At 46.6% G+C, this 22,975-nt stretch overlaps 1 protein-coding gene across 2 annotated transcripts; it reads left to right on the top strand.

The window, feature by feature from the left end:
* The first annotated feature begins 556 nt into the window (after window positions 1-556).
* On the top strand, window positions 557-17,465 carry BCL2L15 (BCL2 like 15). 2 transcript variants are annotated; one of them, XM_030221487.1, is made up of 4 exons: window positions 557-848; window positions 5,674-5,795; window positions 8,795-9,010; window positions 16,977-17,465. In XM_030221487.1, exons 1-4 carry the CDS (start codon window positions 728-730, stop codon window positions 16,986-16,988), a joined length of 471 nt encoding a protein of 156 aa, XP_030077347.1. In that variant the 5' UTR covers window positions 557-727; the 3' UTR covers window positions 16,989-17,465. The 2 variants fall into 2 exon arrangements, with proteins under 2 accessions (XP_030077347.1, XP_030077346.1); XM_030221486.1 differs by having other exon boundaries at window positions 567-848; window positions 5,671-5,795.
* The last annotated feature ends 5,510 nt before the right edge of the window (window positions 17,466-22,975 follow it).

Here is a 22,975-nt window from a genome sequence, read left to right as displayed (position 1 = left end):
ACCGGAAGCGGGGGCCTCAGGCGGCACTTTTTAGGAGCAGCATCTCGGGGGGGGGGGGGGGGGGGGCCTTCATGGTGTTTTACCAGGTCACGGTGACTTTCCAAGCCCGGTAGTGGCAGCGATTCCTATACGCTGCCCTGCTGCCGCCGGCAACCGCCTCTTCCCTTTACTGCGGCCGCCTGAAGTAATTTCCTGTTTCACTCAGGCAGCCGCAGTAAAGGGAAGAGGTGGGTGCCAGCAGTGCATGGGAATTGCTGCCGCTGCTGGGTTTGGAAAGTCACCGTGATCAGGTAAAATGGTGGGGGGGGGGGGGGGGCATGCAAGCTCTGCCTCAGGCGGCTTCTTGCCTTGGGCCGGCCCTGATCAAAAGTAAAACAGACATACAGGACTTGAACCTGGCAAGTGAGCCTTGTCATCTTTGTCTGAAACTGAAAGCAGGAATGTTACCTCCTTGACACACCCTGGATTGATATACAACACACAAGCTGACATGGTTTATCAGAAATAGTTTGTACCTGCCAATGAGAAAAGTAAAGAGTTAACCTTGAGAAAAGAAAAAGAAACGCTTTCCTTGGGCTTTTTATTTACAGTCATAGATGATGTCACAAGCTAAGCTCGTATAAATTTAGCGCAACTGTTGCCAGTTTTCTCGGTGGCACTTCTAAGTGTGTATCCAGAACTGCAGGGACCAGTCTACCTGTTTTGAAATATCCACCCACAGAAAGTCATGCGGACTTTTGAGGAAGAAACAGAGTGTGTTGTGAAGGCACTTCTATCTGAACTTCTGGGGGAGAATGAAGGAATATCTTTCCGCAATCTCGAGTCAGATTCACTGGAGAGTAGTGAAGGTAATGTGAGTGTGGAAGGTGTGTGGTCTGAAACTGTAAAGGATCAGTTATGTGTAGGGAGGGAAGATTCTCAGATCTCACAGTTCTACGGATATTATTGAAAGATAACATCATTTTTTTTTCTTCTATATGGGTAATTATAGTCTGCCTGTAAGCCCAGTGATGCAAAGCATAGTACAATAATAAGAAACTTCCAATCTACTACTACTACTACTTAACATTTCTAAAGCGCTACTCGGGTTACGCAGCGCTGTACAATTTAACATAAAGGACAGTCCCTGCTCAAAGAGCTTACAATCTAAAGGACAAGTGAACAGTCAGTCCGATAGGGGCAGTCAAATTGGGGCAGACTGGATTTCCTGAAAGGTGAGAGTTAGATGCCGAAAGCAGCATTGAAGAGGTGGGCTTTAAGCAGAGACTTGAAGATGGGCAGGGAGGGGGCTTGGCGTAAGGGCTCAGGAAGGTTGTTCCAGGCATAGGGTGAGGCGAGGCAGAATGAGCGGAGCCTGGACTTGGCGGTGGTGGAGAAGGGTACTGAGAGGAGGGATTTGTCCTGTGAACGGAGGTTTCAGGCGGGAACGTAAGGGGAGATGAGGGTAGAGAGGTAGTGAGGGGCTGCAGACTGAGTGCATTTGTAGGTAAGGAGGAGAAGCTTGGAAATTACAAAAGCAATTTCATACAAACTATTAACAATAAAAATATTAATATCTCATCATTAATTCAAATCGAAGCTTTGGTCTAGTAAAAAAAAAGAGTACATCTTAAGCACATTAGGAAAAGAAATGTAAGAAGGTATAGTTTGTATTTCTACCGGGATACTGTTCCAAATTCTGGCGGCTTGAAATCCAAACGAATGTTCCCAGCGAACCTTTAGAAGTCATTCCCTTTATTGAAGGAACATCCAAAGATAATTTAGCACTACTTCTAAGATGATTTCTGTTATTTGTAAATTGAAGAATCCTTCCAACTGATTCTGAGTTCAATCCGTGAAAACTTTTAAATACTAAACAAGCAATTTTGAATTCTAGAATCTAACTTGAGCCAGTGCAGCCTATTCCACTACTACTTATCATTTCTATAGCGCTACAAGGCATATGCAGCGCTGTACACCATACACAAAAGACAGTCCCTGCTCAAAGAGCTCACAATCTAAATATGGAATGTTGCTAGTGGAATAGCAACATTCCATGTAGAATCTCAAATAGTAGCAACATTCCATGTAGAATCTCAAGTAATAGCAACATTCCAGAATCTCAAATAGTAACAACATTCCATGTTCCACTGCATTAACCACTAGGCTACTCCTCCACTACCAACATTCCATGTAGAAGCCTGCCCTTGCAGATCAGCAACGCGGCCGCGCAGGCTTCTGTTTCTGTGAGTCTAATGCCTCTTTGGCCGTTTTCAATTCCAAACTTAAAGCCCACCTCTTTACCACTGCTTTTGACTCCTAACTCACTTGCCCTGTCCTTTATCCTCACCTCTTTATTCCCTTACCCTTAATTGTTCTGTCTGTTTACTTGTCTTATCTAGATTGTAAGCTCTTTGAGCAGGGACTGTCTTTTTTGTGTATGGTGTACAGCGCTGCGTATGCCTTGTAGCGCTATAGAAGTGATAAGTAGTAGTAGTAATGTAGAAGCCTGCCCTTGCAGATCAGCAACATGGCCGTGCAGGCTTCTGTTTCTGTGAGTCTGACGTCGTGCAGGACGTCAGACTCACAGAAACAGAAGCCTGCGCGGCCGCGTTGCTGATCTGCAAGGGCAGGCTTCTACATGGAATGTTGGTAGTGGAGGAGTAGCCTAGTGGTTAGTGCAGTGGAACATGAAATGTTGTTACTATTTGAGATTCTGGAATGTTGCTATTACTTGAAATTCTACATGGAATGTTGCTACTATTTGAGATTCTACATGGAATGTTGCTATTCCACTAGCAACATTCCATATTTAGATTGTGAGCTCTTTGAGCAGGGACTGTCTTTTGTGTATGGTGTACAGCGCTGCGTATGCCTTGTAGCACTATAGAAGTTACCTTTAGATTCTAAGCTCTCTTGAGCAGGGACTGTCCTTCCCCATGTTTAAGCTTGTACAGCGCTGCGTAACCCTGGCAGCGCTATAGAAATGCTAAGTAGTAGTAGTAGTAGTAGTAGAAGTGATAAGTAGTAGTAATAATGTAGAAGCCTGCCCTTGCAGATCACCAACGCGGCCGTGCAGGCTTCTGTTTCTGTGAGTCTGACGTCCTGCACGACGTCAGACTCACAGAAACAGAAGCCTGCACGGCCGTGTTGCTGATCTGCAAGGGCAGGCTTCTACATTACTACTACTACTTATCACTTCTATAGCGCTACAAGGCATACGCAGCGCTGTACACCATACACAAAAAAGACAGTCCCTGCTCAAAGAGCTTACAATCTAGATAAGACAAGTAAACAGACAGAACAATTAAGGGTAAGGGAATAAAGAGGTGAGGATAAAGAACAGGGCAAGTGAGTTAGGAGTCAAAAGCAGTGGTAAAGAGGTGGGCTTTAAGTTTGGAATTGAAAACGGCCAAAGAGGCTCGGGAAGTCTATTCCAGGCGTGAGGTGCAACAAGTTAAAAGGAACGGAGCCTGGAATTAGCAGTAGAGGAGAAGGGGACAGATAAGAGATATTTATCAACAGAATGGAGTACCCGAGGGGGGCGTAGGTAGAGACAAGAGTGGAGAGGTATTGGGGAGCGGCAGAGTGAATGCACTTATAGGTCAATAAGATAAGTTTGAATTGAATGCGGAAACGGATAGGGAGCCAGTGAAGTGACTTAAGAATAGGGCTAATGTGGGCATAGCGACTTTGGCGGAAAGTGAGTCGCACAGCAGAGTTTTGTACTGATTGAAGAGGAGAGAGATGGCTAAGAGGGAGGCTGGTGAGAGGCAGGTTACAAAAGAGGAGTAGCTGCATGAAATTTTCCTAATTGGAAATTAGCCTTACCGATGTATTTAACAGTAATTGAAGTGTTTTCCTTAATTGTATATTAATAGAACAATATAAAGAGTTGAAATAATCTAGATATGGTAACCATGTTACTTGAGTTATTGTCCTATAATTGGAAGGACTGAATGAAGATCTTATTGCTCTCAATCTTCAATAAATTAAGAAAGAATTTTTTTTAACCAATCCAATCACCTGGCTTTCAAATGTTAATCCTGAGTCACCCTATCAATTCAATTGTTTTGGGTCTACCAAGATTGCAGCGGCTGCATTGGGGAGAATTAAAACCTCCTTGGGTGGAGACCGGCTTCAGCGTTGTGACATCATGCCTGTTATGAAACCGGCTCCTTCACTCTAATGCCAGTCAGCATAACTTAACCAGGCACAGGACAGGCATCTCCTTCCCAGTGAAATCATTTTCAATATTGACCCCCAGGAGTATAAATTTAGGCATTCAGCCCTAGTAAATTTTCAAAGAGGCCAATTTAGGACCATAAATCTTTTGAATATTGGGTCCAGTGGCGTACCAAGGGGGGAGGGCGGGGGGCGGTCCGCCCCGGGTGCACGCCGCTGGGGGGGGTGCCACGTGCCTGTTGGCCGAGTCCGCTCGTTCCCTCCCTTCTGCTCCCTCTGCGCGGAACAGGTTACTTCCTGTTCCGGGGCAGAGGGATCAACAGGGAGGGAACGAGCGGACTCGGCCAACAGGCACGCGGCACCCCCCCAGTAGGTAAAAATGCACCTGGGGGGAGGGTGTAATTTTGCCGGGGGGGGGGGGAGGCGCGCTGCACCTGGGGGGGGCGCATCAGCGATCCGCCCCAGGTGTCAGGCAGCCTAGGAACGCCACTGATTGGGTCCAAAGTGTCCCGATAAGAGAGCATTACTCTTTTGCATATCAACCCCAAAGTGATAGTAAAGAAGTAAATGATGGCACATAAACACCGGTATAGACTATGCAGTCTGCCCAACAGCCATTGCCCCTGGTGGTATTAGAGAAGCTCTGTTGTTGGCTCACACAGTTGCTTGAATATTCAGGTTTTTGAACAATGCGCTGCATTGGGGTTCTTGCACGTAATATAAGGTGGAAATAGAGAATGACACGGGGACAGAGAAACGTGGGTAACTGCGGGGAGGGGGGCGGGGACGGAGCCCACAGGGATGGGGTGGGGACAGAGCCTGCGGAGACGGGGCGGGACAGAGACAGAGCCTGCAGAGATGGGGACAAACTTTGTCCCCATGTCATTCTCTAGGTGGAAAGGTTTTCCCTCTATACAGTGAGCTCTCATCAAAGCCAACTTATCAGAGTTACTGTAAAGATGGCTTCCTGCAGCATAATGTTGAGTGCTGTGACAAAGATACTGAACAGGGAGGAGTGGCCTAACGGTTAGTGCAGCAGGCTTTGATCCTGGCAACCTGGGTTCAATTCCCTCTACAGTTCCTTGTGACCTTGGGCAAGTCACTTAACCCTCCACTGCCCCAGGTCCAAAAACTTAGATTGTGAGCCCTCTGGGGACAGAGAAAGTACCTGCATATCATGCAGTGGCGTACCAAGGGGGGGGGGGGGCAGTCCACCCCGGGTACACACCGGGGGGGGGGGGGTGTCATTTCGCCGGAGGGGGGGAAGGTGTAATTTAGTGTGGGTGGGGCATGCTGCACCCGGGGGGGAGGGGGCGCATCGGCGCTCCGCCCTGGGTGCCATCCAGGCAAGGAACGCCACTGATATAATGTGTACAGCACTGCGGAGGTCTAGTAGCACTATAGAAATGATAGAAGTAGAACAATTGCTGAGGATAAGACGTCAGTTCACTACCACTGAAGTTTTCATTAAGAAGAAACCAGGTGTTTTTATTTTCTCTTTCAAAGCAGGGAACGAGGACACCTTTGACCCCCAACTTATTGCTTGCCGGCTTCGTGATATTGGTGACCGGATTAATAAAGAGATAGAGAGGAACGTGCAGCAGCTGATTTTGGACTGGGGCACTGAAAAGGCAAGAGTGTTGTTTTCATACGTGGGAACTGCTGGCCAGATTAACAAGCATCAGTGCAGCTGTGGCAGCACCAGGCAGATGTTAGCAGATGTGTACAACAGCAGGTGTCATGGGACACAGTTGTAAAGAAAGTATGTTTTGTACGTGCTAAAATCCAAGACAAAAGTAAGTTATAAATGAACAAAATAGATCTCCAGTTCTCAAGTATCATCAATATATCTCTGAAGGAGCTTTTATAGCGTATCCCATGTCGTTTCACGTCTTTACTAAACGACACTCCAAAGCACAAAAAGTACTCAGAGCCTTCAAAAACAGAACAAGTCGTTTTATTCCACAGCGTAGATCAACCTTCTACGACAGTGATTCAATCTTGTACATCAATGACCCGACATGGGCTGTGTTTCGGCGCAGAGCACCTGCATCAGGGGTTTGACATGGAAAGTCCAATATGGACATGCCCAGCGTCCCAGCTGAGGGCAAAACAAAAAGGGACCTTGTCCAAACGCTGTATGGATTACCAATGTGGCGTAACCTAGTAAATATCCAAACGAAAACACGCAGAGGAAAAAAATATGACATTTTCCTCTGGATTCCATATATGTGTGCTCAAATTTGGATGCACTCCCAAGACGTGTGCACAAAATAATTGGCCGATGAGCTGTTACCCATCAATAATTGGATGCCGCCTACCAATTATTGAAGTTAATTGGCACCCATTTGAATTTTGCGCTTACATCTGGCTGCACAGCTACTCTATAAGGCAGTGCGCCTAACTACATGTATCTACAAAAAGCTGGGAATGGGGTCATAGGAGCCAACTTTTCAAAATTATTGGGGGTGCTAAGCCCAATGGAAATAACCCATCCCTGGACACATACAAGGAACTTTCTCAATATTGGGGGCACTCAAGCACCCATAGAGTCAGCTGCTATGAATAGGGTGTCTGTAGGAAACATAATAACATAGCAGCTGATGGCAAAAACCAGCACGGCCCATCCAGTGTACCCAGAAAGGCAGCCATGTGGTTTATCCCCTCTCCCCCCCCCCCCCCCCATCTTCAGGGTTGTTACTGATGCCCGGTGCACTCTACCCCCCTCTGTAACTCTTTATTTTTTGTTCTTTAAAGTGCAGACCCAGCGCGGCCACATTGCTGATCTGCAAGGGCCGACTTCTACATGGAATATTGCTAGTGGAATAGCAACATTCCATGTAGAATCTCAAATAGTAGCAACAGTGGAGGAGTGGCCTGGTGGTTAGGGTGGTGGACTTTGGTCCTGGGGAACTGAGTTTGATTCCCACTTCAGGCACAGGCAGCTCCTTGTGACTCTGGGCAAGTCACTTAACCCTCCATTGCCCCATGTAAGCCGCGTTGAGCCTGCCATGAGTGGGAAAGCGCAGGGTACAAATGTAAGAAAAATAAAATAGATACTATTGGAGATTCTACATGGAATGTTGCTATTCCACTAGCAACATTCCATGTAGAAGGCTGTGCAGGCTTCTGTTTCTGTGAGTCTGATGTCCTGCACGTCGGCCACATTGATGATCTGCAAGGGCCGACTTCTATGTTGCTAGTGGAATAGCAACATTCCATGTAGAATCTCAAATAGTAGCAACAATGGAGGAGTGGCCTAGTGGTTAGGGTGGTGGACTTTGGTCCTGAGGAACTGAGTTCGATTCCCACTTCAGGCAAGTCACTTAACCCTTCATTGCCCCATGTAAGCTGCATTGAGCCTGCCATGAGTGGGAAAGCGTGGGGTACAAATGTAACAAAAATAAAATAGATACTATTGGAGATTCTACATGGAATGTTGCTATTATTGGAGATTCTGTTGCTACTATTGAGATTCTACATGGAATGTTGCTACTATTGTAGATTCTACATGGAATGTTGCTATTCCATTAGCAACATTCCATGTAGAAGGCTGCGCAGGCTTCTGTTTCTGTGAGTCTGACGTCCTGCACGTCGGCCACATTGATGATCTGCAAGGGCCGACTTCTACATGGAATGTTGCTAGTGGAGGAGTGGCCTAGTGGTTAGGGTGGTGGACTTTGGTCCTGAGGAACTGAGTTTGATTCCCACTTCAGACACAGGCAGCTCCTTGTGACTCTGGGCAAGTCACTTAACTCTCCATTGCCCCATGTAAGCTGCATTGAGCCTGCCATGAGTGGGAAAGCGCGGGGTACAAATGTAACAAAAATAAAATAGATACTATTGGAGATTCTACATGGAATGTTGCTATTATTGGAGATTCTGTTGCTACTATTGAGATTCTACATGGAATGTTGCTACTATTGGAGATTCTACATGGAATGTTGCTATTCCACTAGCAACATTCCATGTAGAAGGCTGCGCAGGCTTCTGTTTCTGTGAGTCTGACGTCCTGCACGTCGGCCACATTGATGATCTGCAAGGGCCGACTTCTACATGGAATGTTGCTAGTGGAGGAGTGGCCTAGTGGTTAGGGTGGTGGACTTTGGTCCTGAGGAACTGAGTTCGATTCCCACTTCAGGCACAGGCAGCTCCTTGTGACTCTGGGCAAGTCACTTAACCCTCCATTGCCTCATGCCGCATTGAGCCTGCCATGAGTGGGAAAGCGCGGGGTACAAATGTAACAAAAATAAATAAATAAACATAGAGCCATCATTAAAGTAAAGAGGATATATTATACCAAAATGGGCCCTAGACCTTTGCAGGTCACCAGTTTCAGTTAAGAAAACACCACAAAGAATGTTCACGAAGACGTTTGAGATCCAGGTAATTTGTGTACTTTATCCTGATGTAACCCTGACCCGACGGTGATACTCATGGAGCAGAGCAATCTGGTCCTGAACCAGCTCATACACGAATGATAGAAAACTCAAGTCAATTGGCAATCCCAATATGGGCATACGGACAGAAAAATGCGTTTTCTCTTCTGAAGTGAAAGAATAATTGTCTTAGTTCGTGAAGTTACTATTAAAAAAAATAATCCCTGAAAATATTTTTCTTGCATCCTCAGGTTGCTGTTGACTTTCTGAAGGCTGTGAGTACCGTTAGCAGCACCTGGACAGCTCGGAACCCTGAAGTAGCCAGTGAGAAGGCCCTGCTCTCTGTCGGCGTGGCACTCTTCAAGCAGACGGTTATCAGAGCGCCCCAACTGTGTGGACAACTGGAGTCCGCAATGAACACTTTCTTTTCCACCCTAAAACCACATATCCAGAATCTAGGGGGATGGGTAAGTGATTGATTACAGCTGATCAAGTTAATAGTAACATAGTAAATGAAGACAGATAAAGACCTGAACAGACCATCTATTCTGCCCAGCAGTCACACTCATTATCAAGTCATAATTAAACCAGCAATGAATGTGACATAATAAACGGCAAGTGACCGTACTCACTTGCAAATGCGCAGTACAGACTTCCCTCTCTGTCCCGCCCTCGCATCAAGACGTCATGACATCAGAGGGCAGAACAGAGAGGGAAACGGAGTCGAATTGTCGGACGCCGCCTGGAAAGGAACATCGCGCGAAACAACCTCCCCCCCCCAATCGCCGCTCCCGCCCCCCCCCCCTCCGTATCAGGCCCCCTGCACTGACCTGACAGCGCCTCTCACCTCCATGTGGAAGCGCTGCAGGCCAGTCCATCCCAACAACTAAATAAGGATCATCGATAAGCATCTGTAAAAAGATGGGTCTTTAGTTCAACCTTAAAATCTGATAAGCTAGAATGAAGTCTCAATGATCGCGGGAGGGTGTCCCAGAGACACGGTCCTTGTACAGAGAAGACAGAGTGTCTCTGATATGTTTGTGAATTAGTACACATATGCAAGAGAGAGACAGCACACAATGGAAGCAATGCACGGAAACTGATCTCCGATAAACTCACTATAAATGGCAATATATATATACCATGATCTATTCCATGTATGTTACGTTCCGATAAGCTAGAATGAAGTCTCATGATCGCGGGAGGGTGTCCCAGAGACATGGTCCTTGTACAGAGAAGACAGAGTGTCTCTGATATGTTTGTGAATTAGTACACATATGCAAGAGAGAGACAGCACACAATGGAAGCAATGCACGCAAACTGATCTCCGATAAACTCACTATAAATGGCAATCATATATATACCATGATCTATTCCATGTATGTTATGTTCCATGTATGTTACCATGCATGTATGCACCTTAACTCAATACCATTTGTAATTCTGTTACCCGGAAATGGCAACCGCCATTACGGCAAATGTAAGCCACATTGAGCCTGCAAATTGGTGGGAAAATGTGGGATACAAACGCTACAAATAAATAAATAAGCCTGGCTGCTGTGTTTTATACCTAAAGTAATTCAGACAGCATAGCTTACTTCCCTGTTTCGTTATCAGAATTGACAAGCAGTTAGCAAACAGTGTAACCACATCACTGTGTTGGCACTTCCGAGAAATGTTGACTGGGCAAAATACAGTTTCCCTTCTGAACTGTATTCTTTCAAATGCACTTTGGACTTTATGGTAACCCTACCAGTGTTTACTGGAATTCATGCAGGTAGACCTGCCTGCCCAGTGTCAAGCTGGAGCGGTCACTGTGGAGTCGATTATTCAAAGCAATTTATCAGGCCAGGAACGGCTTCTGGCCAGTGAAATCGCTTGGACGGGACTAACTTAACTCCTGGTTAATGCCGCTGAAAATGTCCAGTTAGCGCCCAACTAAAAATCGGGTATTTTGGGGGCATTCCAGGGGCAGAGTCAGCACTTGACTGGTTAAGTGCCAATATTTATTTATTTATTGCCCTTGTATCCCACATTTTCCCACCTATTTGCAAGCTCAATGTGGCTTACAATTTCTGTCGTGGTTTTTCGCCATAACAGAGAAAAAGATACAATTGGTATTGCATGGAAAGCCTGGATAACATAATAAAATTAAACAGTTAGGTAAGAAGAGAAAACTTTACATTGGTTTTACATAGAAAACTTGGATGACATAATAAGATTAAACAATCAGGTAAAAAAGAGAGAGCAGTTAGAATATCAAGTAAGTGGTGATGCGTTATAGTGCTTCTTATAGATCATTGTGATATGCCTTATTAGAAAGATAAGTCTTCAGTGATTTACGAAGGTTTGTTAGGTTGTGGACTGTTTTCAGGTCAAATGGTAATGCATTCCAGAGCTGCGAACTCATGCGTGAGAAGCTGGACGCATGTATCAGTCCGTATTTTAGTCCTTTACAACTGGGGAAGTGAAGATTAAGGAATGTGCAGTGGCGTTCCTAGGGGGGCTGACACCCGGGGCGGATCGCCGATGCGCCCCACCCCCTGGGTGCAGCCCCCCCCCTGGATGCAGCGCGCCCCCCCGGCGAAGGTACCCCCCCCCCGCAAAAGAACCCCCCCCTGGGTGCACGCCGCTGGGGGGGGGGGGGGGTGCCGCGCACGCCTGTCCTTCGTTCGTTCCATGCTCCCTCTGCCCCGGAACAGGAAGTAACCTGTTCCGGGGCAGAGGGAGCAAGGTACGAACAAAGGACAGGCGCGCGCGGCACCCCCCCAGCGGCGTGCGCCCAGGGCGGACCGCACCCACCGCCCCCCCTAGGAACGCCACTGGGAATGTGCGTGCTGATCTTTTAGCATTCCTGGGTGGCAAGTCGATAAGGTCTAACATGTAAGCCGGGGCATCTCCGTGGATAATTTTATGAGCCAAAGTACATACTTTGAACGTGATACGTTCTTTAAGAGGAAGCCAGTGTAATTTCTGTCTTAGGGGTTTGGCACTTTCGTATCTTGTTTCTCCAAATGTAAGTCTGGCTGCAGTGTTTTGTGCTGTCTGAAGTTTCTTGATGATTTGCTCTTTACAGCCAACAAAAAGTGCATTACAGTAGTCTAAATGACTTATTCAGCACCTAACCGGCCAGCATGGGCGTACTTTGGTCATTTCATTTGTGTGTGTGTGTGGGGGGGGGGGGGGGGGGCCAAGGGAACGGCTTGGCTTAGTAGCATATTCAATTGCAAATATACTTATTCATTATGGTTCTTCAAAACACACACACACACACCCCAGACTAAAACACTGAATATGAAGCCAGTATATCGAAGCAATGAAGTTGTTTGGGGTTTTTTTTAACTTAAATGAGCCAGCACCAAGGGAAATTTCTCTCATTATGCCCCTCACATTCACACAAATTACCAAGGGGAGATCACACTTTCCCTAGGCCTGACACAGCACCATCTTTGTTTGCTTTCTCCGAATCCCAGCTCTTTCTCCTTCCCAGGGGCATAGCCAGACTTTGGCAGGAGGGGGGTCCAGAGCCCGAGGTGAGGGAGCACATTTTAGCCCCCCCCCCTCCTCGGCGCCACCGACCCTCTCTCCACGACCCTCCCCCTGCCATTGCCAACCTCCGCCACCAACTTTGACCCACCCCCCTGCTGACCCTCTCGACCCCCCCCTCCCGCCACCACCCCCCCCCCCCCCCCCCGCCACCATCGCCATGGGCTACCTTTGCTGGCGGGGGACCCCAACCCCCGCCAGCAGAGGTCCTCTTCTTCCTTCGTTCTTCTTCTGAGTCTGACGTCCTGCATGTTGTTCTGTTTCTGTGAGTCTGATGTTGTAGGTGCAGGACGTCAAACTCGCAGAAACAGAATGAAGCCTTGCTGATCAGCCAGCAGTTGCTGGCTGATCTGCAAGGCTTCATTCTGTTTCTGTGAGTCTGACGTCCTGCACATACAACGTGCAGGATGTCAGACTCAGAAATATGACCAAAACCGAGCTTCTCATTTTCCCCCCCAAACCCACCTCCCCGCTCCCCCCATTTTCTATTTCTGTTGATGGCTCTCTCATTCTCCCTGTCTCCTCAGCTCGAAACCTTGGGGTCATCTTTGACTCTTCTCTCTCCTTCTCTGCTCATATCCAGCAGACCGCCAAGACCTGTCGTTTCTTTCTTTACAACATCCGTAGAATCCGCTCCTTTCTTTCCGAGCACTCTACCAAAACCCTCATCCACACCCTTGTCACCTCTCGTTTAGACTACTGCAATCTGCTTCTTGCTGGCCTCCCACTTAGTCACCTCTCCCCTCTCCAGTCGGTTCAAAACTCTGCTGCCCGTCTCATCTTCCGCCAGGGTCGCTTTACTCATACTACCCCTCTCCTCAAGACCCTTCACTGGCTCCCTATCCGTTTTCGCATCCTGTTCAAACTTCTTCTACTAACCTATAAATGTATTCACTCTGCTGCTCCCCAGTATCTCTCCACACTCGTCCTTCCCTACACCCCTTCCCGTGCACTCCGCTCCATGGATAAATCCTTCTTATCTGTTCCCTTCTCCACTACTGCCAACTCCAGACTTCGCGCCTTCTGTCTCGCTGCACCCTACGCCTGGAATAAACTTCCTGAGCCCCTACGTCTTGCCCCATCCTTGGCCACCTTTAAATCTAGTCTGAAAGCCCACCTCTTTAACATTGCTTTTGATTCATAACCACTTGTAACCACTCGCCTCCACCTACCCTCCTCTCTTCCTTCCCGTTCACATTAATTGATTTGATTTGCTTACTTTATTTATTTTTTGTCTATTAGATTGTAAGCTCTTTGAGCAGGGACTGTCTTTCTTCTATGTTTGTGCAGCGCTGCGTATGCCTTGTAGCACTATAGAAATGCTAAATAGTAGTAGTAGTAGTAGTAGTAGCCTTGCTATTGGAGATTCTACATGGAATGTTGCTACTATTGGAGATTCTAAATGGAATGTTGCTAGTGGAATAGCAACATTCCATGTAGAATCTCAAATAGTAGCAACAGTGGAGGAGTGGCCTAGTGGTTAGGGTGGTGGACTCTGATCCTGGGGAACTGAGTTCAATTCCCACTTCAGGCACAGGCAGCTCCTTGTGACTCTGGGCAAGTCACTTAACCCTCCATTGCCCCATGTAAGCCACATGTGCTAATATCCGTTAAAAAAAAATTAACATGGGAGCACTTACCGCTTTCTATTGTACAGACTCCAAGGGCTCTTACGTTAAGTCTGCATTATTCAACTCATGTGCGCTATGCGCTAATGTCAGCATGCTAGCTGAATAGCACTTCCAGAACCATTCTCTGCCCCCACACACCCCCTCCGACAAAAATTAAAAAAATAAATCCCACATGCTTAGAGCATACAGATGGTGAATCTAATGCAGAATGTTTTAGCATGTCCCGCGTTACGCATGCGTTAGCGCCTGTCGCAGCTTAGTAAAAGGGTCATTGTATCTCCCCCACAGTTCATTTTCAACAGCTATAAATAAACTAAAAATGTCCTTACATCTAATTCATCCTGTACATCAAAATTATCCACTAGAACGTCTCCAGAATTGGCTGTACGAATGTTCTTAAATATGATGTCATTCTAAAAATAAATGTTTGTTCGACAGTCACGTTGATAACTTTAAATTGCTTTGAAATTCTGCTGGAATGAAAGGCTCCACAATTATGTAAATTACTGCTGTTATTTTTATTAGCAGATTTCGACAGTGTTCTTTTTGTGCCTTTTAAAAGTCATTTTTACAACTTTTATTTCACTTTCAAAACATCAGAACAATGTTTTCAGAGTTCGATGAAGGTAGGGGGTCCGGGTGAGGAGGGCTGACTTTTCTCCTTATTCCTGTGATGCCGAAGAGGTTTGTCCTTAGCATTCAGGCTTTTGCTTTTTCAGTAGCTGCTTCTAGAGGGCATCTTTCAGTGTAACTGTTTTACTGTCATGACTCTTGAAGCTTGGTAATTAGAAGCCCCAATATCATGGAGCTTAACCCTGGCACAGCAATCACCTGAAGTCTCTATTATTTTATGAAGTCTCTTTTATTGAATAAATCACAGATAATTTACTCACAGACTAGACTTTGAGCCCGTAAAAACGGGCTATTATAGGAAGGGGGGGTTGAAAGGCCCGCCCCCACCGCCGAGTTCGCCGCTGCCCCTCCCCCTCCGAGTTCGCGCCCCCCCCACCGAGCCGTCACCACCCACCTTCCACCCGGCCGGGCCCTCGCTCCGCTATTGAAACAGCGAGGGTCCGGGAACGCAGCACTGAGCTCTGCTGAGCTGCCGACGTCGGCCTTCGTTCTTCTTCTCTGCCTGTCCCGCCCTCGTGTGACGTAACGTCGTCGAGGGCGGGACAGAGGCAGAGAAGAAGAAGGAAGGGCGATGTCGGCAGCTCAGCAGAGCTCAGTGCTGCGTTCCCGGACCCTCGCTGTTTCAATAGCGGAGCGAGGGCCCGACCGGGTAGAAGGTGGGTGGCGGCGGCGACTCGGGTGGGGGGAGCATTAGATGGCGGTGTCCCTCCCTCAGCATTAATGCGCAGTACAGACCCTCTGTGTTCCGCCCCTCGTCATCACGTATTGACGTGGGGGCGGGGCAGAGAAGGTCTCTACTGCGCATTTGCGAGTGAGTACGGTCACTCGCCGTTTATATGTTTGATAGATGTTCAGGATACAGAGACTTCTTAATCTGGAGGCTGTGGGAGGTGGAGATCTGGAGAGAGGTAGTTGTATTGCAGGGGGAGGGGAAGGTAGTTGAACAGGTAGAAATAGTCCAAAGCTGGGTTACTGGAATGTGCCATATCTCATTTGCCAGTAGGGCTCCCACCCCTGTGGGTCAGCATTTTACAGGACCAGGACACTGTACCAGTGACTTCACAGTGAGAATCCTGAAAGGTAACTTTGAAACCATACAAGAACGTAAGACCTTTGAAGTCAGAATGATTGAATATTTTAACACCCAACAGAAAGGACTTAACAAGGATCTGGGGTTCCTAACCCATTATAAACCATAAAGCTGTATGTCTCTGTTGATCACCCCACCCCTCACCTATCCACACCCAGATCCTGTTAGAATATCAATGATATGCTTTGATGTCCCCATGCATACCTCCTACCCACCCCCATCCTCCCACCCTGTCAGACTGTCATAGTAATGCTTGAATGTTTTCACTTATATACACTGTCAGCTAGCACATTTGCTTATTTCCGATCTGACGAAGAAGGGCAACCTCGAAAGCTAATCAAGAAATGTATTAAGTTATGTCCAATAAAAAAGGTATCATCTTATTTTCTTTTCCATGTTTTATTTTGTTTGATTTCTATTGATAACCTTAAGAGTGGACTAACACGGCTACCACACTCCTCTACTTAAGATTCTACATGGAATGTTGCTATTCCACTAGCAACATTCCATATTTAGATTGTAAGCTCTTTGAGCAGGGACTGTCTTTTGTGTATGGTGTACAGCACTGCGTATGCCTTGTAGCGTTATAGAAGTGATAAGTAGTAGTAGTAATGTAGAAGCCTGCCCTTGCAGATCAGCAACGTGGCCGCGCAGGCTTCTGTTTCTGTGAGTCTGACGTCCTGCACGTACATGCAGGACGTCAGACTCCAGAAACAGAAGCCTGCGTGGCCGCGTTGCTGATCTGCAAGGGCAGGCTTCTACATGGAATGTTGGTAGTGGAGGAGTAGCCTAGTGGTTAGTGTAGTGGAACATGGAATGTTGTTACTATTTGAGATTCTGGAATGTTGCTATTACTTGAGATTCTACATGGAATGTTGCTACTATTGGAGATTCTGTTGCTACTATTGGAGATTCTACATGTTATCAATAGAAATGAAACAAAATAAAACATGGAAAAGAAAATAAGATGATACCTTTTTTATTGGACATAACTTAATACATTTCTTGATTAGCTTTTGAAGGTTGCCCTTCTTCCTCAGATCGGAAATAAGCAAATGTGCTAGCTGACAGTGTATATAAGTGAAAACATTCGGGTGGGTAGGAGGTATGCATGGGGACATCAAAGCATATCATTGATATTCTAACAGGGTGGGTGTGGATAGGTGTCCCCATGCATACTTCCTACCCACCCCCCTCCTCCCACCCTGTTAGACTGTCATAATAATGCTTGAATGTTTTCACTTATATACACTGTCAGCTAGCACATTTGCTTACTTCCGATCTGATGAAGAAGGGCAACCTTCAAAAGCTAATCAAGAAATGTATTAAGTTATGTCCAATAAAAAAGGTATCATCTTATTTTCTTTTCCATGTTTTATTTTGTTTGATTTCTTTTGATAACCTTAAGAGTGGACTAACACGGCTACCACACTCCTCTACTTACAATGTAACAACAAATTGGAATATAGGAGTCTAGATGAGTTTTGTCATCTGTTACATTTTTTAATGATCTGAATTATTTTTCACTTTCAGGAGCACATTTAAATCTGAAGAACCCAACTTAATTCTTGAACTTAATTCCTCACCATCAGCACTACCTACACTCCAATCCTCTCCCTCACATCTCTTCATATTGTTCTACTCTTTATAACTTGAACATCTCTTGATACTTTGTACCATACTTTGTGTCATCTATGTGAATCCTTGTACCATACTTGTTTAACCTCTGTGATACTTTGTAACACAACTTGTAAGCCGCACTGAACTTGCTATTGAGCGGGAAAGAGCGGGGTACAAATGCTATAAAATAAATAAATGATCTGGAATTCTAGAAATCTTTTTTATACGAAACATGGTTATCAGACGCCAAGGGTGGCCCATCCCAAAGCTGGAGATTGAAGAGCAGTGAGTGAAGATTTTCTCGCGGACCCAAGCTATGTCTAAAACCAGCTCTGGCAGATGTACGTTCCAAAAACAGATTCTAATAAATAAATGTAAAATAAAAAAAGATTTCTACCTTTATCATCTGGTCGTCATTTTTCTAATGGTGGTGGTTCCAGTCTTTGGTTTCTGCTTTCCTCTGTCTTCTCTTCACTAGCTTGCCAGAGTCTCCTTGTCCATTTGGCACTTCTTTTCTCTCCATGCCCACAGTCCATCTTCTCTCTACATCCATATCTATCCTACCCCTGTGTCCATTCCCCTATCTTCCTGCCATATTGAGCATCTCCCATCTCTGTGTCTCTATTCTTGCCCTATCCAATATAACTGTTCTGTGCCCCTATGTCCCCCCCCCCCCACATGCCGTCATCTCTCCATTTCTCTTTCCTCCTTCACCCCCCTTCCAGGCGTCCAGCAAGTGCTCTTCTCTCATTCCTTACTTCTGCCTTCACTTTACAGGTCCACTACCTTTCCTTCTTTTCCCGCAGATTGTTCCACCTCTTCCTCCCTCCCCCCCCCCCCCCACTACCATCTTGGCGTCTCTTCTTGTCTGTCCTCTCCCCCCACCCCACCCCCCACTACCATCTTGGCATCTCTTCTTGTCTCTCCTCTCCCCCCACTATCTTGTTTTTTCTTCTTCTCTACCCCCCCCTCCCCAAATTTTGGCATCCTTTCTTTTCTCATCCTCCAACTCTCTCTCCCTTTTCTTCCATCCACGTGCAGCATTTCTCAAGTGCAGCATTTCCCCCACTCCCTACCCGTTCATCCATGTATAGCATTTCCCCCTCTCCCTTCCCTTCCATTCAAGTGCAGCATTTCCCCCCTGTTCCCACCACCCCTTTCATCCAAATGCAGCATCCCCCCCACCCCACCCCTTCCATTCCAGTATTCCTACCCCCTTCCTCCTGCATGTCTGGCATCTTCCCTTCCATCTGCCTGATTCCCCCACCCCCTGCATGGGTCCTACAAGCTTGCAGGTTCACCATACTGTATCAAGCTCTTTCCGGCACCTCTGAGGCTTTTTTCCTTCTGCCAAGTCCTGCCTTTGCAGCAACAGGAAATTGGGACAGAGGGAAGGACCCCGGGGTGGCCAGAGAGGGCCTGATGTAAGAGTGCTGGCAAACAGGCAAATTTGTAGGACCCGTGTGGCAGGGGTGGGGGGAAGAGAGGAAAGGGAAGGGAATGGGAGAGGGAAAAGAGAGGTAAGGCAATGCCAAACTCGCGTGGGATACCCCCTGGGAGTACAGGAAACCAATGTGTGAGATCGGGACCCTTAAGCTTGTGAGCTGGAGAAGGGGCCGCCTGATTGCATGTGTCACAGACCAAATGTATGTGACTTGGCATGTAAGATATTTTAATGTAATATCATTAAAATAAATCTTAAGAAATTAAAGTCACTTTGTAGAAACTGAAACTTTTGTTTGCCTTTTGAGGGTAGGATTGCCATCTGGCTCCTGATTCACCCAACAGGGTTGATCCAGTGCAGGTTTTACCCCGTTGCATGGAAGGACTTGTACTTCTGATTTCCATACTGGATTCCTTTAGAAAAGCAAGACTACAAATCCCTGCATATGATCGGATAAAATCTGGACTGGATCAACCTTGTCAAGTGAATCTGGAGCCAGTTGGTAAACCCTATTTTGAAGTCTTTCTTTGACATCACAACTCCATTTTATCAGTTTCTACCTGCATACCGCACGTAGTCTCCAGTTATCTCCCTCCCTCAGAGGAGGGTCACAGCGATACACAGCCTGTCATGTCTAGGACTAGAGAGTTCAGGGGATGGACACAGATATACAGAGCCTGTCACTTCAAGGACTGGAGGGCTCAGGGGATGGACACAGGGATACAAAGTCTATTGCCTCTGGACAGTGGCGTAGCTACATGGGGCCTGGAAGGGCCTGGGCTCCCGTAGATATGGCCCTGGACCCCCCCTGCTGACAACCCTCTCGACCCCCCCCTCCTGCCGCCAACCTGCCATCGCCGTCGCCTGCCTTTGCTGGTGGGGGACCCCAACCCTCGCCAGCCGAGGTCCTCTTCTTCCCATGCAGGACGTCAGAAACAGAAAGAAGTCTTTTGCGGGAAGAAGAGGACCTCGGCTGGTGAGGGTTGGGGCCCCTCACCAGCAAAGGCAGGCGATGGCGGGTTGGCAGCGGGAGGGGGAGGTCGAGAGGGTCGTCGGCAGGGGAGGCAAACTTGGTGGTGGCAGGGTCGGCAATGGCGGGGGGGGGGGTGTCGGCGGCGCCGTGGGCGGTTAAAATGTTCCCCCTCACCTCGGGCTCTGGACCCCCCTCCTGCCAAAGTCTGGCTACGCCCCTGCCTCTGGGACTGAAAGGTTAGGTAACCATATAACATGGAAAATTGATAAGCTAAAAATAACACATAGGTTGGTACACTAAGTTGATGACACCAATGAAAAGAAAAATAAGTGTGTGACACTCAGCAACTATGGGTTGACAGCCTGGAGGACCCCTCGTATACATTTGTTACTAAATAACCAATTTTTTAAAACACACAAAACTGAAAACAGCATAGCAACTTAATCAAAATTCAGGTACATAATTACCCCTGGCAGTTACAGGCCAGAATAGATTGATGGGGCTTTTCTTGTTTCCAATATGTAATAGATGTAGGGTTTTGCCCCTATAGTGGGATTAATCTACTCAGTGTACATAAGTATTGTCACACTGGGACAGACCGAAAGTCCATCAAGCCCAGCATCCTGTTTCCAACAGTGACCAATCCAGGTCACAAATACCTGGCAAGATCCCGAAAAAGTTCAATACATTTTATGCTGCTTATCCCAGAAATAAGCAGTGAATTTTCCCCAAGACATTTTAATAATGGTCTATGGACTTTTCCTTTAGGAAGCCTTCCAGACCCTTTTTAAACCCCTGCACAGAGGAAGTCCATTCATATGCAGTGAAGGGCTTACGGGGGGGGGGGGGGGGGGGGGGGGGGGGGGGGGGGAGGAGGAAGAGGCTAGAAATTGTATAGTTCTTATCACCACTGGTAGGCAGGACCACTGAGAGACAAAAGCAAACTCGGGACAAACACTGTTAGGAGGCTCCCCACCACTCTGCACCATCAGTGAGGAAACGCAGGGGCATAGCCAGTAGCCCATGGGGGAGGGACTCTGGGGCCACCCATTCCTTTTTGCTCTCTCCCCAACTCCATTCCCTCCCTCCCCCATTAAAATTGTTACCTTTGCTGGCAGGGATGCCTAAGCCCCGCCAGCCAAATAGTTCTGAAGTCCGAACCTCCCCTGGTGTAAAGAAGTTGGCAGCATGCTTTTTGGCAGCTGATACCAGCACTCCTTGCACGTGCTCAGTTCATGCACATGGATAAACATGTGGATAAAGGTGATCCGGTTGATGTAGTGTATCTAGATTTTCAGAAAGCTTTTGACAAATATCCTCTTTAGAGGCTCCTGAGAAAATTAAAGAATCATGGGATAGGAGACAAGGTTCTGGTGTGAATTAGGAATAGGTTATTGGACAGAAAACAGAGGGTAGGGTTGGAGGGTGAATAGTGGAGTGCCGCAGGGATCTGTACTGGGTCTGGTGCTATTTAACATACATATTTATAAATGATCTGGAAAACAGAATGACGAGCGAGGTGATTAAATTTGCAGATGACACAAAACTATTCAAAGTTGTCAAAACGCATGCAGATTTTGAAAAATTGCAGCAAGACCTTAGGAAACTGGAAGACTAGGCATCCAAGTGGCAGATGAAATTTAATATGGACAAATGCAAAGTGATGCACGTTGGGAAGAATAATCCGAATCATAGTTACCTGATGCTAGGGTCCACCTTAGGAGTCGTCAGCACTCAACAAAAAGATCTAGGTGTCATTGTAGGCGATACGCTGAAATCTTCTGCCCAGTGTGCGGCAGCAGCCAAAAAGCAAACAGGATGCTAGGAATTATTAGGAAAAGGGATGCAAAATAAGACCAAGAATATTATAATGCCTCTGTATCGCTCCATGGGGTGACCTCATCTTGAGTATTGCGTTCAGTTCTGGTCGCCATATCTCAAAAGAGTGGAATTAGAAAAGTTTCAAATAAGAGCGACCAAACTGATAAAGGCATACCCCATCGACCCAACCTAAATGCCTAAACCTCGCAATACAATGAAACCAAAGCCTGAAACAGACATTGCGTAACTCTTCCTCTCTACAAATCCCCAATGTGTGTCTATAACACGTGAGCCTTCTTCGACCACAATAACTCTTTGTTTCTCTGCCGGAGATGGCGAACGCCTGCACGGTACTATGTAAGCCACATTGAGCCTGCAAACAGGTGGGAAAATGTGTGATACAAATGTAACAACTAAAATAAATAAAGGGGATGGAATTGCTCCCATATGAGGAAAGGCTAAAAAGGTTAGGGCTCTTCAGCTTGGAAAAGAGAAGGCTGAGGGTGGATATGATTGAGGTCCATAAAATCCTGAGTGGAATAGAACAGTTAAAAGTACAACAACCAGGGGACACTCAATGAAATTACATGGAAATACTTTTAAAACAAATAGGAGAAAATATTTTTTCAAAGCTCTGGAACTCCCTGCCAGAGGATGTGGTATCAGCGGTTAGCGTATCTGGGTTTAAAAAGGTTTGGACAAGTTCCTGGAGGAAGAGTCCGTAGTCTGTTATTGAAATGGGCATGGGGGAATCCACTGCTTGCCCCAGGATTGGTAGCATGGAATGTTGCTACTATTTGGGATTCCGAAATCTTGCTAAGCTTTGGGATTCTGGAACGTTGCTACTGTTTGGGTGTCTGTCGGGTACTTGCGACCTGGATTGATCACTGTTGGAAGCGGAATACTGGGCTAGATGGACCTATGTTCTGACCCAGTATGGGCTACTCTTATGCTCTTATAGGTGAAAACTACTCAGCATTTTTTTTTCTTCCCCCCTACTTGGGTCCTCCTGTCCTCTGAGCAAAACTTCTTCGTCGTTCCCTCTTTCAGACCGATCACTCATGGAACCATAGGTTCCAACCCTCTGGAATGCACTTCCCTCTTACCTTCATCATCTGAACTCTCGACAAACCTTTAAGTCTCAGCTGAAAACGTATCTCTTCTCTGAAGCCTTTACCTAGAAATGTATTTATTTATTAGTTATTCATACTTGTATCCCACAATTATCCAAAAATGAGTTTCAGTTCAATGTGGCATTTAACAGTTGTTAGAGATGACATTGATTCAATTACATTTACATGGTTGTACAATGTTGTGTTTTACAGTGGTTGGCAAGATAACTGCTCAATGTGCTGCTACTGCGGCTAGGAAAGCAAACAGAATGTTGGGTATCATTAGAAAAAGGGATGGAAAACAAAAATAAGGATATTATTCTGCCGTTGTGTCGCTCCATGGTGTGACCCCACCTCGAGTATTGTGTTCAATTCTGGTCGCCGCACCTCAAAAAAGACATAGTGGAATTGGAAAAGGTCCAGAGAAGGGCGACGAAAATGATAAAGGGGATGGGACGACTTCCCTATCAGGATAAGCTGAAGAGGCTGGGGTTCTTCAGCTTGGAGAAAAGGCGGCTGAGGGGAGATATGATAGAGGTCTATAAGATAATGAGTGGAATGG

The sequence above is a fragment of the Microcaecilia unicolor genome, chromosome 12 (genome assembly GCF_901765095.1).
Source record: "Microcaecilia unicolor chromosome 12, aMicUni1.1, whole genome shotgun sequence".
NCBI lineage: Eukaryota > Metazoa > Chordata > Amphibia > Gymnophiona > Siphonopidae > Microcaecilia > Microcaecilia unicolor.
This window is presented reverse-complemented; position numbering and strand designations above follow the sequence as displayed.